Here is a 16623-nt window from a genome sequence, read left to right as displayed (position 1 = left end):
TGACACAACAGTTTGTATCTATGAATTCATGATTTGCACATTTGAATATATAGTGTGTATCTTCTATATTAATGCTCTGCTTTTGAGTGTACATTCCCTGGAGTCTGTCAATTCTAGTGTAAAGTTCAGTCAAAGTGTTCGCCGTGTATTTCTTTATTTTTTTCTTCTGAATTCGAATCCATCCGACAACTTAAAAATCTCTGGGATTCTGTTGGGACCAGCCATTGATGGCTGCAAATGCAAAAATAATTACAGGTTTGAATATAATAAATGCTCAAAACCTGTCTCTACAACCTGAGATCCGACCAGCCTGAGATAGGTAATTTTGATCACTTATGCAGTTAAACCCGTTTGACACAAAAGGTTGGTACTACATGGCTTCGTGAACCTGAGAAAAATAATACCTTCAGGTTCCTCGTGGCATTTTCAGCTGCCCTACTTTTGAGGAGAAGCTGTGTGTTGGTCACCTTTTCCTGAAAGCTGTAAAAGCCTGGAGGGTGTTCTTCAGTGCTGTGATGGCTACTTGCACGGAGTGTTTAACAGCTTCTCTAGTCCACCTTTTTATGATGGCCAAATAAGTAGAATCATCTGTAGTTATTATTATTTCTGGATAAGTTCTGCACGCCTCATACTGCAATCAATGTAAGCGTCACCATTGGCACTGATAAAAACATACCCATTTAAGATCACACCAAAGTTAAGCATTTTGGAATAGAATTACATTTTCTTATAACGATCGCAAAATACAAATGGTGACGCAATCCTGTGGACAGCCTCCAGCTTGGATCCTTTTCTCACTTTTGTTTGATAAACTCTATTATCAGTGTCTGACATGTGCAGACATAATCGATTACTCTTTAAAAAACTACAGAGAAAACAAGATCTTCTGTTTAAAGGAAAATTACATGCAAATCAATCTCAGAATGTCCCAGAAAGGACTCTCTTTGCTTTGGTGTTTGTTTGTTTTTCATCAGGAAATATTAGTGTCCATTTTAAAGTGCACACTCATCCTTGGATGCAGGATTCGGCTGTTAACAAAACCATAACTGCGGTTGTTGTGAAGTGATTGATGATGTAATAGTCTAAATATTAAAGAAGTCCCTTCAAATGTAAAGAATCATTTAAATGTATAATAATAATTTGGAGTTTAGACTAAATAATATACAGATACAATGCTATGATTTTTCTTCCACATATGGACCTAAATATGATCAGTATTTATTATTACAGTTTATTAGATATGGATAATTTATCATCCGGTTTTACAAGCTATTGTCTTGTTTTGTGTTAGCCTTGTGGGTAATGTAGGTGTAAGGTTTTGAGAAGGAAGAAGAATGAGTGAAATATAAAAGACAGTATCTATGTGTTTTGTTGTTGTTTTGCTGCATCAATTTTAAACTTTTTTTTCTCTGTTCAATGTAAATCACAGTTACAAGAGTGAAACGCTAAATCAATGGAGTGTTCTTTTAAGTTTAGGGAGTATTTTTAAAACGGCACAAGCAGCTTTAACTGCCTCAAATTATCCAGCATCCACAAACACATTTCATACAAATCATTATACATAATATTTTAGGTTGCATCCAACATTCTGTCACATAGCCACTGTGGGGAAGTTATAATCTCAAGAGTTTCAGTGGACCTCGTGATTAATCACACGTGTTGAGTGATATTAGATAGCTGATTGGGCCCCCGTCTAGCTCGCCCATTTGGTGAACTGATTGGCTCTTCACTGAGCGTTGTGTCCAGTTAATTTTGAAGGGGCTCTTGAAAAGCCCATGCGCTTACGAAGCTTGTCCAAATATGGGAAGGATTTTGGCTGGAAGCCATCAAATGCTCACAAGTCCCCATTTAGCATATGGACATGAAATAAACGCATCATAATGAGGCCTTGAGAGATGGCAGTCAATGACCAGTCACTGATTCAGCCAAGTGACATATGGATGTCTGGTACTGATTGAACTTCTGAATGCTTTTTGTATTGGCTTCCTGGTGTGTAATCTGTACTAGTACTTCTGATTTGGTCGTAGATGTTAAAAGCAATGTCTTTATATGAAACGTTTTTCTGAGTAATTTGGAATCTTTTGCTAGAAGCACACTTGACATGAGTATTTGTACATAACCCGGTTGCTCTGTCTGTTATTTGGGAAGTTATAATAATAACAATCATTAACATCTCGGAGCCATAATGGGGGAAATGTGTAAATCCTTGTAGTGACTTAATCGAACAAAGCTGATCTTTCACCACCCTAATGCGCTAATGGGATAAAAGCTTTCTTTTTTTTTGGCAGGAGTTGAAAGGATTTGTTCCAGAGGTACAGCTGTTGTATTTAAATAATTATAGATGAGGAGAGGTGTCCAGACTTGGGTCCTGAGTGGGGGGGGATGAACGGGACAAAGGATGAAACAACAACAGCTGTAAATGCCATGGAGGAGGACAAGGCTGACCTCTTTGAAGCTACCTGTGGGGGGAACTGGAGGGAGGGGGCGCTGACATTTCACAAGACCGCAACACGGAAGTTGTTTCACACACAAACGTGTGGATGTATCTAATGCAGCTCCTCTCTCTTTATCTCTCTCACACACTCCGGCAGACACGCACGCGGATACACACTCTAGACACACTCGCGACATATGTGCTGACCGTCATGCAGAGCGGTGATGTTTTACCCGCACTCTAAAAGCACTTAAAACTATTATTGAGCAGCGGCTACCATAAATAGGACCAATTATTAATGTTGTTTTTTTTTCTACAGCATGTTAAAGCATTCCATTTTACTAAATCCTTCAGTAACTAATTATCATCTGTTTATGTAAAGCCATTCTCAGCCCATAGAAGTTGTCTTTCCAGTTTGTAACTGATGGCTTAAACCGGCCTGTTGTGTCGCTGAGGATAAGATAGTGATGGACGTGAAGGCTAAAAGCAAGAGCTATGTTGTTTACAATGGTGTAGTAGTTCTTCTTCTTTTTCTTCAACAATTGATTCAGCCACGTTTACAGCATAGCTTTAGGGATGACAATGTCGGTCAGTCAGGCCACCACTTTGGATTCAGTAATCCAAAGTGGTGTTCAGTAGTTCAGTAACTATCGGATGGATTGGCATTAGAGCTAAGACGGACCTTTCTGGTATCCGGAAGATGAATGAAGATATGACCTTTCCTCTCTAACGGGTCAAACATGCCCGTTTTCCTGTGACATGTACATCTACTCGACCGATTTCCATGAAGTTCATGGAGACAATTATTTTCATTACTTTCATCGCAACAATCGTGAGGCAAGGAAATGCAACCGCTCATGTTACAAAGTATTCTAGTAAGAATGTCTGGTTGCACATATTTGATTGTCGGATGAAGTTGCACGACTAGATTCACTTTTTTTCCAAAAAACATTTGGATTAAGACTACTTGGTTATCTGATTTTCTATATGCTTGCATGGATAAAACTGAAAGCAACACATTACTAACCACATAATCCTCGCATGTCTGTATGCAGACTGTAGCCTCATGTCCGGCTCTTCCCTTAAATAGCTCAATCAGCAGTCATCGATCGCTATAATAAGATTATCCGACTCTTAAACTCCTGGTCACCTTGATTGTCCGTTGTTTAGTTTGCACTTTAAACATTTCCTCTGAAGTTGGAGATGATTGAGCGTACCTGTGATTAGGAGTTCAATTTAGGATATAGATTACCCTTGGAAGCTTAGAAGCAGTTCCACTAATGAGTAAAACGGAATTATAAAAATACGACACGGTAACATTAAATTAATATTTTATGTGAGAATTCTTAATATGGATCTTAATACCACAATAATGCATATTATTCCTAATTAGTTCTTTGTACTTCCGCCTACACAAAACCACTCAACCACACCAATATCATATCAGTGTGTTATGCAGCTGCCGTCTACTATACAGGATATCTTCATTAAGTCAAGTCCATTAATCCCAGTGGGTGTGTAGATTGTTAAAGCATTTATTTTGTTTTATTTTCCATTATGTTGTGTTTTTTTTAAAAATGTGTTTTTATTCTCCAGTGCACAGCCAGTGAACTTTCAAAAGGACAAAGTGACCTGCTTCGGTGTAGAATATGCTCAAAGACGGGGATGACACTGACCCGTTTATAGAATCAAATGAAGGGAACAAAACGCTGTATTCACAAGACGGATAATTCGTGCACCCACTTGCAAAGTTAATCAAGTTGCATAGCGATGCACCGCATGTCCTCCCTTATCACAGCCGTGAATGGCTCCAGCTTGTATTTCTGACAAAATCAGTCTGTCATTGCACAAACCTTATTTGCTTTTGCAGAGTTAACTTACTATTAATTTCCAGAATCTCCCTGGTATTGTTCTGGCCCTTTGATGATTGTATTTCCAGCCAGCACATTGTTTGATGTCGTTTCCGGACACGCAGCAGAACACCAGCATTGCCCGACTTTGCCTGTGCTCTCCTCTTTGTTGCTTTAAATGAATTTTGCAACATGATAAATAACATTACTGCTATCTGACATTTAGGATGAATGTTGTTGGATTTGAAGCTCTTGTGTTGCAGACCATAATAAGCCGTGAGCTGTTTTCTTGTTTTGCAACAACCCCGCCGGGCCCTCAATCCTGCTTTATCTTTTCCAAAAGGGCAAAATTTCTCATTTTGACCTGCGGTGGCCCAGCAGCTCAAATCTATCGGTTTTGATGTTTAATAGTAGAGATGTACAGCAATCTAACATCGGCCCTTAGATTTAAAGTTTAAAAATCTGAGCTCCAAAAAGAAAAATCAATCAGGTGATCAATCTCAATTTCATATGGCTGTTGTTTTTTTCTCAGCTTTACCTCCCCTCGGGAGTGTTCAACAAAACACTCCTTACATGGAAATGACCTCAACTTTCCTCTCACTCGCTCCCCATCAGTGAGTCTTGTACAACTATTCTGTGATGGAATGTTTGAGCCGCATCGACACAAATAATGTATTATTAATGATGCATAGAACATATTTAACACACACACGGACCGTGCTTCTCATTTTTAGCCTTTAGACAAATGTTACGCAGCAATATATGTTATACCTATACGGTGTATATACATGGCCCAGCTAATATGTGACCTAAAATAAACACTTGTTTTCTTTTACACTTTTGAACATTACATAAAAATATGTAGACGGCAGCTGTAACCTTGTGTCCTAATGGTAATTATTACAGTTGAATATTAAAGATAAATCGAAAATTAAATACATTGCGTTGCATTATTGTTTAAACTGCCTGTGCAAAGTAATGAGTCATCGTTGGCTCTCAAATATTGAATCAAGGGTTTTAATTGAATACCACTATTTCCATCAATTGTAATGTTTTCCTGTGTAAACCCTCAACAGAACAATGGTATTTGAAAGAATGAAAACGGTGCTCCGACACACTCTTTTTCTAAACCTGTCATGTACGTGGAGTCGTTGATTCCCCAAGATGTTAATTCAAAGCGTCTTCTGCAGACATTTTCCTTTCCCACTTGTCCGCCTGTACAATGCTATCAACCTCTCCAGACCTCATCTTAATTTTGCCAATTAATAGCCAGACTAATGAATACTTAATTAAATTCAGAGTGGGAGAGGGTGGGGGGTCTGGACACAAGAATATCAGCGTTCATTACTACACCAAGGACAAATCCCTATTCAGGATCGAGACCACGAGAAAGCTCAACGTTCTCATTCGTCGACCCAAACAGAGACTCTGTTTCATTAGTGATAATATGGGATAATTGGATAGTGCTGAATCTGTCTAGTGGACTTGAAACATCATAGTTTGCTTCTTCTTTTGGAGGATAAGCTGAAGAGTTACTTTCTATTTGATCTTTTTTTTTCGGGAGACTTCACCTCTGTTTTCTGGCCAATTGACCGCTTGCCGAGCTGCACCCCCTTAGTTACGGTTGCTATGCCTCAAGCGCTCCATTCTCGTTTGGCGCACACGCCGTCGACAGCGATACCGGCGGCAGATTTACCACACGATACCTGAGACAACAGCAGATAAAAGCCGGCTTCTCATTTCTAGCTGATGGCCATCACTCCGTCTGCTGAAATGACAACTGTCACTGGCAGATTCCATCAGCTGTTGCTAGCGAGCTTCTTAAGCTGTCTGTCTCTGGCTGACTTTTTAAAGTTTCCACTGGACCCATTTTACAACGAGACCCCTATAAAAGGGATCTTGAATATGCACCACTTTGATGCAGAAAGGCAGACTCTAAAGCAGTGTTCCCTCTAAACTGCGCGCGTCCGCGGCCGCGCAGGCCAGTCGAAGTGGCCGCGCAATAGATTTTTCAGACCGCGCACATTTTTCTGACCGCACAAACGATTTTTTTTCAGGGGTTAAAAATATGTTTTGCGCCAGTGTTTCTGAGATAGGAGTGAGCCATCTCAACAATAATACGATCTTTGATGTGACGTAGCGAGTTTTCTTGGCCAATCAGCGTCCCGTTTCTCGGCATGCGCTCTCTGTACCTCTGCTAGCGCGCTGCCTCCGTTAGCACCCCCACCCCCGCTGTCCTCCTCTCGGCGCCAGGAGCGAAGCTCGCCCAGAGCGCCACATGAGCTCGGGCCGGCGCTGTTTAGGCTCCTCTTGGCGGGCTCTGCTCCAGCAGTTATTGGTTACCATGGCGAAAAGAAAGGCAGAGCAGGCGCCCCAGAAAAAGGTCTGTCTAACGTTCAAACATGAATGGCTAGATGAAACAGTCCAAACTGACACAGGAAGGATGAAACTTTCAGACATATTTAAATATGAAGTTATTAAATTGTTTATATAGGCTACCTTTAGGAAAAATGACACCATGTCAATTTAATAGGCCTATAATTATTGTTAAGCACTGCATTAGCATTTTTCTTTCAATGCAGTTCCACTTAAATGTTGTACCTGCTGAGAAATGACTAAACACCTTTGATACTTTTATTTTTTATATATATATATCATTATCAGTCATAACCAGTGAACCAGTCATTACCTCCCCTTATTGAAGTTCAACAAAGATCCTTTAAGTTCAACTAAACTGACTGGTAAAACACCATCATTAAAATGTTCCCGAAGTCCAGCCATTATAAAGGATATTGGATAAATATCAACCTTGTATACATATTGATGCATTTGCTGTCATCTCTTTGAATCCCCTATGGCTAACGCAGGCTTGTGGTCGGCAGGTCGCGTGGTTGCGAATTGATCACATTGCTGAAATGTGCGCTCAGAAAAAAAAAATTTGCTCAGTGCTGAAAAAAATTAGAGGGAACATTGCTCTAAAGCAAACAGTTCCCGGGTAACACGTCAGAAACTCGAGTATACGACCGTGAAGTAAAGAAACAGTAAAGAAACAACATGGTTTGTTTTGCAGTGTTGAGGTAGTTCGTCCTCGTATTACTAGAATGATGATGAAACGGTCTCATGGGTTGCGTGATCGTCAACGACCGCAAGGTTTACGGTTCGACCCCTGGTCTCCCCATAGTTCGCATGTCAAAATGTCCTTGAGCAAGACACTGAACCCCCAGATGCTCCCCGGGCGCTTCTCAGCAGCACACTGCTCCTAAATTTTTCTATGGATGGGTTAAATGCAGAGACCAAATGTCATTTATGTTTGTAAAAATATGTAATATGACGAACGTAATGCAGTAACGCCGGGTTGATGCGTTGCAACGTTTGCACCTTATGTTTGCCACGTCTATTTACATGTGTACATACAACTACCTCAAGTGTTTCACAGTAGTTTTGAATACTATTGTACAGATGTTGGTTGGTGCACATGTCAAGCCTTATTTATTGAATTTCAGAGAAGTGCAGGTCGTGAGGCCAATCGTCACAACTGCTTGATGTGCTCTGTAATCTGAAGTACAATTAGATCCTAATACAGCACACTTAAACTCATCACAAATCCAATATCAATCAGTGATGTCCTTGGTGCTAAAATGGTAGCCTGTTTAGATATTGATCCGACACTGTGCTGCTGATGAAAGTATGGCGCAAGTTGTTTTACAATATTGATTAGTGGGGCTTTTTTTTCTGTTCCGTCTAACCAACAGAAAACGTGTCACTCTCGGGTAGTAACTTAAAATCTTTTTATATTCATGACGTGTATATTTATTTCGCACTCCTTTCAACGCCTATCTGTTGTTTGATTAGACTACGTTCTATGTTTAGCTCATCCGTCATCTGTGTTTTGGTTTTACAGCAACTGATGAGAGAGCGCCAGCAGATGGCCAGCCGTCCATTTGCCTCAGTTGCGGTTGCACTGGACACCAGAGGAGAGGAAACGGAGCTGCTGCAGCCTGCAGTTGAGGTGAGTCTTGATTGCTTCTTTACACACTTGCACACACACGCATGCTCACTCACTCACTCACTCACTCACTCACTCACTCACTCTCTTTAGATAATCACATGTTTTCACCTAAATCTAGCTGTGGTCTTGACGAGCAGCAACGAGTTTGACCACGTGACCCCCCCCCCCCCCCCCGTCGTGTCATCTTTGTGCTGGCATCTGATACAATAAGTATTGGATTTGTTAGTGCTTCTATTGACACACACACAATAGTTTCGTAGTGCTACATAATTGGACCTTATTGTGGTGTACTCAACCACTCGCAATATGTCAGCCTTTCATCCACTCCTCACATCAATAAGAACGCTGCCATTGTCCTTTCTCACCGTGTCCCTCTCCTTCTTCTTCTTTATATGAACGGGGTTTTGCTATCAGGCCAACAGACTTGCTGACATTTTCCAATCAATGTTATAAATCTTTTATTTGAAGTGTCGTCACAATGGCAATTTTGAAAAAGATTTATATGGATTTTTGAAAAGTAAAAAAGTTATTTTTAAATGAATGGTTTTAATCCTCTTGCAAAGAAAATGTGGTCATTACTTTGAAAAGCATCACTGACTTGCAATGATTTTAAAACTATGACATCAGAATGGTTTGTGGAACATTTTATCGGTGTACTTGTTTGTTCTACAGTGTGCGTGTTTTAATTTAGCCTTATTTGTCCCCATAGGTTGTTTTCTGGAATCATGCCGTATGATTAAGTTTGCACTTAAACTTTGTTATTCCCTCAGTGCTCACATGCTTTTGCGCATTTGAAATGTTTAGTCCACTTAACTTTCCTAGACGCAGCATGTGTCTCTGATGTGAAGACCTCCCATACCAACTGAACATAGAGAAGCAGGCGCTCAGCACAGTCTGGGGCTCTATGCCACGTGGGATAAAAGCGTAGCTTAGGACAATATGGGGAGCAATACGAAGGACCAACAGTGTTTCCTCTGTCACCTGCCGCTGAGAGAAATAAAATCACTGTGGCAACCACGAAAGAGGCCCTACATTAGCGATTAATGTATGATGCTGAGTGGTACTCAGTGTGCATTATGGTGTTGGGAAGGGCAATGTAAAGAGCAGAAGAGGAGAAAAACAATGCTTCTTCGCTCACTGAGTGCACTTTTTGAGTTGTACTTTTAAAGCAGTGCGGTACAATCTCAGCCTGGATGGATTTTAGAGACTAACGTTTTACATGAACCTCAGGTAAAAAGCAGTATTTACGTACTTGTCAGTGGAACGTGTTTGTCAATCTGTTATTTAATCATTTATTCCTGTAGCGTTCCTCCCTTTTCTGCACAAGAAAACAATGCAGTGTTCTTATTCTAGAGCGGAATTAATGCAGAGACTTTGCATCCACTGGAGAGTTTTGCTGAGAACAATATCCTAAGCTGTTTTGGAAATGATAACTGGATAAAACCCTCTTCAGTCTTCTGCTTATTGACCCTTTCAAGATGCAGAATGAACCTAAAAATGCTCGACTTTCAATCTTCGATGTCCGTACAGCTTTTCAGGAAGTTACCACAATAGTTTTGTTGTGGGAAAACACCCAAGAATCCTGATTTGCATGCTTCTGTCCTCCATTTACTCCACAGCCATGTCCACGCTGAATGTGTTTCAGTAGCAGCTAAGAAATGAGCTAAATCCAGCATACAAGGGTACAAACCTTCCTACCGATTACGTTGCCTAAATGTATAAAAAACACGTCTTAGGGTGGCAGTCTTGATGGTAAACCCAGCACACATCTAATTCACCAAGTAGCTCTTAATTAAGTGTTGTTGGTTAATCATTTACACGCCACATTTTCCAGTAGCTTCTAATGGCCCAGAAATGGTCTCAACTGACATTTGGCGGTGTGTGACTCCAGCATCACCGCAGGCACGGTGTTAATTCCAGACGTGTAATCGTCAAATAGAAAGTGAAATATCTTGTGTACTTTCTGAAAGGTCATAAAGCATACCTTGCAGGGAAGCAAAAGCAAAACACACATGTCTCTGTTTTAAATGTGTGTTTTCAGAGGTCATGCAGTTGCAATTGCGGTATTTTGCTTACAAGATTTATGATTTTATTCCATTTTTAGTTTTTCAGCTGTTAAAATGATTTGCATTAAGGGGATATGTAAAGAACTGATGTGTTTTATTATAGACATAGTAGCCGTTGTCAGCTTTTGAATCATGTTGGTGTATTTTGGACGCCTTCCATGACACAAATCTACATAGTTTCAGATGTGCAAATGCATATGTTGGACCATTTACAGCTCCATCACTTAGCTTGGCTCCAGCTGAGGGTGAACCATATGCAACCACCCTAATTGTCTTTTATAAAGGTAAATTGGTCAGCATCTGGCACCACTTAGCTATTGTTGATGTCAAAGAGGACACTGATTTCACTCTAGTATTCCTGGTTTCCTATTTGTTTCACCAGCTCTGTTTGTGCTTTTAAACTCAGACCCACTCATTCCCTGAGTTAGTGCAGACAAGACACCTTTTTTAGTTAAAGTAACTTTACATTAAGGGCACATCAGTTTGGAAATCTGAATTTTGCTTGAAATTTCTTTCTTTTTTCAAGGACAAAGTTAAGAGCATATTTTAGAATACAATAACCACACTATTAGATGATGCAGCTTGCACATGAAACGAGACGCAGAGGGACTGCAGCACCACCATGACACCTCACACCCATTCCAACACAGGAAAACATGTAAGACCGTATTCTCTCATTGTACTCTTGGCTCTGGACTTATTACCAGCTCTGTCACTGAGACCCTCCAGCTGGTCTCAGAGAAACAGCCTCCGTGCCCATTTCCTCCGCTGTTGCTCGGTTTAAACCCAAAGAGATGGTCATTGCTTTTAGCGATCAAGATGTCAGCAGCTGTTTTATTTCGGAACAGAAAGCCAATCGAGGCACAAACACTCCGGCCTAGTTTTCGACGTCACAGATGTCTCTATTCACTACGGCCAGCATTCAACATATGGAACCACTAACGGACAGCTAGTATGATGGATGACACCTGTCAGCGGAGGGGGGGGGTGTGTGTGTGTGTGTGTGTGTGTGTAAACCTCCTTTACAAGGTTTGATCATGGAGACGGCAATGTTTAAAATGCCTATGATTGGAATGGAATTTAATCCGTATTTTAGTCATATTTCTGTTATTCCAGACTGATAGTAAGAGAGAGAAAGAAGGTGCTATTTGTGCTACCGTTCACACAAACAAAAATGTGATATTTATTCTTTTATTGAGAAAACATCACATTATTGATGTGGTGGAAATTGCACAACAAACAATGTATTGTTGAATAGCACACTCCAAAGAGTATTCCTCATTTGGTTGAAAAGACAAGAAGGCATTATAACAAGAAATAATACCAACATTTATATTGAAACTAATATGAGTGATATTATCAACTTAAAGGAAAGGTTTTTGAGATTTTTAAAGGTGGTTGAATGAGATATTTATCCATAGTTATGTACAGTCTATGGCAGTCCCAGCCCCAGGTTTGACAAGCAGACACGAGTACACTGAAAAAAAGTAAGATGGCAACAATATAATAAACATAAAAGCATTTTCATATAGTATGTTTCAAGGTATTCTATCCAATATCTACTGAGAAAAGTCACAAGATAACCAAAGTTGTTTTAAAAGCAGCTAAATGCCACCTCAAGCTGTACGGTAGGTGTACCGTACAGCAAACAGACACCCACAGAGCCGTTCTGCTACGATGGCTAAAATACATATGCATTTTAATTCTATTTTCCAATGTTTTGTAATTATTTCATGATGACCTTTGAATGGTTAATGTAAACACTGACAGAGTATTTCCACATCTACTACACAGCAGCCTGACAAACCATTTGGCCTTAGTGTTATTCATTTGTTTGGAACAGCTGTAATGATGCTTCACCCAGTGGTCCGTGTAAATATCGCTTGCAGTGGAATCGGCTTTCATCAAAAACCTCAGCATAGGTTAAATTAGCTCCCTTGCACAGATATGGCTTATGTAGCTCTTCATTAGCAGGATCACTTGAATGGTCATGAAATGGCCGGCAATTTAATTGCCCTTGTAAGTCAATGGTAGATCCATGACGGGACTCTTGTTCATAAATGTCCGGGAAAAAGATTGAGAATATTGTTTTCACATCATGTGGCCTAATTGGGTTGAGAAACAATGCGCACAACCAATCTGCCTGCAATACAGGAGCATGTCTCTTATCTACAGTATCCGTATGAGCCATCATTGTTTGCTTCAACTTTGTGCCTCTGGAGCTTTTGAGCGCTTCAGAATATTACATTCATAATCGTAGGTCGAAGGCCACTGGACTTGATGTGCAGACTTGAAGATCCTCGGTCTTGAATGTAGCTATTCGGTGCTTTCAGTTGATCAGGGCTGCACGTTAAATAGTTTCCCAGATAAAGTATGCACTAGAGTTAAATGACACGTGTCGTCAGAGGGGAGGTGTTTGAAATCCAGCCTTGTGCTGTAGGGACTCGAGTCATACGACCGGGGTATAAACTGTATACATGTTCTTCAAACCGTTTCACGACTGATTAACAATTAGAGTTTGTGTCTTGTCACATTTAATGTACTTTCTCTCCGTGCTTTGGCTCACCTTTGTCCTGCTCTCTGTCCCCCTCATCGATCTGTCCCTCTGCATTAGTTTCAGCTGATTAGTAGAACAGGCAAATGGAAAATAACCCAGGAACGATCGTGACAGGATTCATAACCTCAGCAAATTATTCATATTTCTCAAAGAGGTTTCTCTTTTGATGAAGGTCAAAACCAATACATCTTAGAATCAACATTCAGTAGTTTCTTTCTGGTGGTCCGTGTAAATATCATTTGGTCTTTTAGGACGTTTGTAAAGATATTTTGCTATTATTATGTGCAAAATGTTCTCTTCTTATCTGTTTTGTGCTGAGAAATGTTAATTCATCCTGATAATATCATGAGGTTTGTCGTGTTAAATGGCTTTTTAACGCCTTCATTGTCACAGAGTAACTAAGAAGCAGACTGGAGTTGTGAACTATGGCATTTGAAATGAGAAACTTCATTGGAAGTGGCTTGGGAAATTACACTGAATGCTTTTCAGGAAACAAGATTGCACTTACTTTTCATTAAAGGTTTCAAAATCTGCATGTAACTTCTGACTATCAATTATACTAAACAAGTATATGCTGTTTATTTTCAGTTTATCCAGGCTTTTTAGAGTCAGTGTTTATTCAAAACACACAAATTAGATTAAGTGTTTTGTATTTATAAAATCTATAACCAATTCCAGTGGAACATGTCAATACAAATGACCACTGATCCTATCTGGTTTTAATGCATGTGCTCGTGCATCCCTGTTTTTCTACCAATCTGCCTCTGTTCACTCTCATCTCCATTTTATATTCATCCAGACGTGTAAAAAAAAAAAAAAAAATTCTATTCAGACTTGTTATTATTCCCCAATTTCTATCCCCTCAGCCAAAACATGCTGTGAAACCCCTGACATTCATTATCAGGATGACATGTTTTTCACGCTTGAGACGAGCAGTTTTGGCCATTAACTGAGAGGGTAGGTCATTGCCTCAACACGTGGACTGTCTGACAGGGACACACACGCACACGCACACACACATTTTTGTTGTGTGACCAATACAACCATTTGTTCCTGGAGGAGTGTGTCTGTGTCGTCTTAAAAACAGCAACTAATGTCAGTGACTGTTGGTCTGCTGCTTCTCAACTGTCAAGACTTTCCAAGTGTGACTGCATTGATGCTTGGTTGGTAAAGAGATCCTGGGATTTTCCACCAATCAAGTCAATAAAGTACTTTAGTCTCTTACGCCTTATCACAAATTACTATTATTGGTGTGGACCACTGCACATATTTCAGTTTTTGGCGATTTCATTTAATTTCTTAGTCACCCTGAGATTGTGTTTTTAAAATCTGTTTTCTTGTTTGCTCCATCTCTCTTCAGGGTGCACCTAAACCTGTTGCAATGGAACCGTGTTCGGGAGGCAAAGCTGCTGTGTTGACGGTCCTCATGCGTCTGCCCTCCGGGCTCTCAGACTTACCTCCGCCAGGACAGTCAGGTAACACGCACAGAAACAATTGGCTTCATCACTTCAGTTAATAAATAAATAAATATATATATATATATATATATATATAAAAATATATATATATATATATATATATATATATATATATATATATATATATATATATATATATATATATATATATATATATATATATATATATGGTGAAGTGTGGTGAAACAATGAAAACCGTTCATGGGACACTCCCCATACTCTGCTTTATTCTGATGAAAGTTGATCAGGTTTGAGTTGTTGTTGTTGTTCTGATGACAAGGCTGAGGGCGCCTTGATTTAACTCCTTCAGTGAATATATTTATCGATCACATTGCACTGCATACCAACCCTGAAAGCTCTACAGACTCGTCCCGTCCTTATGACCAGGGATTTTTTTACAAAGAAACTACTTTGTAAACATTTTGCTCAGCCCAGGTTGTGTGTGTGTGTGTGTGTGTGTGTGTGTGTGTGTGTGTGTGTGTGTGTGTGTGTGTGTGTGTGTGTGTGTGTGTGTGTGTGTGTGTGTGTGTGTGTGTGTGTGTGTGGCATATATTTCACCACACACATCTTCACCATGGTTTAGTGACCAAGTCTGTTGGTTTCTCTAATATTCAGAAAGAAGGTCCATCGTTAAAAAGTACATCATAACCAGTACACCATCAGAAATATATATCACATACAGCAAATGTCACAGCACTGCCATGTATTTGCATCACAAATAAATAAAGCAACCAAACTCTTATTCCTGATGTTGCTCTTGGAAGCTGCAAAATATTCCACATAAGATTGGGTGTTTTGAGTATTCTAGACACACCTGTAATATCGGTTTGTTTCTTTTACTGAACAACGCAATTTGTGGAAATTGCCTGCTTTCCCCATCACCCTCACACTTTTCTTTCTCTCTTCCTTCTTTAGGAATCGTTGTTGCGAGTGCATTAATAGACATTTCACAGCAGAAACCGTCAGATTTTAAAGAAAAGTCCCAGGGCTTAAAGAACCGAAAAGCCCTTCCTCCAGCACACCAAGGCACCTGCGTCTGAGACTCAGCCCGGCAATCCATTTGGGTCCCTTTTTTATGCCATCTGAGGCCCTATGGTTCCAATATGCAGCAGGTCCCAGTCGGAGGCCTTTCCAGAGACGACCCATGGCTACGTGTAGAGGATTACGTTTGGCTTCGACCACTCAAGATTTCACTGAAAGTTGCCGAGGCCACAAGAGCACAACCCTGCTTCCCTTTCCTGCCCCTTTGCTCTAATCTGCATAACATCCACTTCTGGTCACATGAACACTACTCCAATCTCTGGAACAACTTTTCCTCCAGCACACTCTCTCTTCCCTTCAGCTTGGGTATTCATCACGGCAAGCCTCGTCTCCGCTTGGAAGGAACCTGCCTGATAAGTGACATCAGAGACAGATTAATTAGTAGGATCTGCACCTCTTGAAGCTTCAGTAGTGAACATTTTGTGACACCTCATCGTCCATTTGCTCAGCATGAGGGAGAAGCAAAGGTGTCTGTACATTAGGTTGTATCAAAGTTTAACTGATTTCCCTCACATCGTGTTGGAAATATAAGAGAGGATTTTAAAAAAATATGGCTGGTGGATATCCAGCACATGCTGCTTATGGGTTTTTCTTTTTCTTTTTGCTTGCCAACAAGTGGTATTCTCTGGTGCTAAAGCATTTAGTTCCTATGTGAAGCCTTTGCTGTATGGACTGAAATCGTTCTGCCTTTTAGTGAGGAAAGCTCTTTTGTAACACTCCGTGGCCACCATGATCGGCTTTCGACAGCTCGAGTATTTTGCCAATTAATGACATGTTTGAGCATTTACTGTACATGTGTTTCATCCACTCAGCTGAAGCTAAAGTCTGTATTTTCTGTGGAAAACGCATACAAATGCTGCAGAGACACTGCGATCACTACCAGCGGCATGTGGGGGAAGAACAACAAACTAGAGAAGGCACGAACAAATTATTCATCAAGCAAAAGCATGGGAAACCTCCAAAAGATAGATGCATTATATTAGCAAACTGGACGTTTTATTTGTAACAAAAATCCAGACTTTTTTTTTTCCCAGTGTGCTCACTGTTGAGAAACATCTCCGCTCCGGTGGATTCTTTACTGTGGCTTGTTGTCATGTCATTTTGCTGTGCAACTTGGACATTAGGTTTTTCCACATGTTCTTGGATCGGTGTGGTGGAAAGACGTCTGCTAAATAAAATGACACCAGG

At 40.2% G+C, this 16623-nt stretch overlaps 1 protein-coding gene across 1 annotated transcript in view; it reads left to right on the top strand.

The window, feature by feature from the left end:
• atrnl1b (attractin-like 1b) overlaps positions 1-15434 on the top strand; it is a gene marked incomplete at both ends in the record, with an annotated part of 55813 nt that extends 40379 nt beyond the window's left edge. Inside the window, 3 exons of the mRNA XM_079214366.1 lie at positions 8186-8293; positions 14277-14391; positions 15310-15434. Of these exons, the coding sequence (XP_079070492.1) occupies positions 8186-8293; positions 14277-14391; positions 15310-15434 (348 nt within the window). The remainder of the gene's footprint in view (positions 1-8185; positions 8294-14276; positions 14392-15309) is intronic.
• Between the last annotated feature and the right edge of the window lie 1189 nt (positions 15435-16623).

This window comes from Taurulus bubalis, assembly GCF_910589615.1.
Source record: "Taurulus bubalis genome assembly, chromosome: 2".
NCBI lineage: Eukaryota > Metazoa > Chordata > Actinopteri > Perciformes > Cottidae > Taurulus > Taurulus bubalis.
This window is presented reverse-complemented; position numbering and strand designations above follow the sequence as displayed.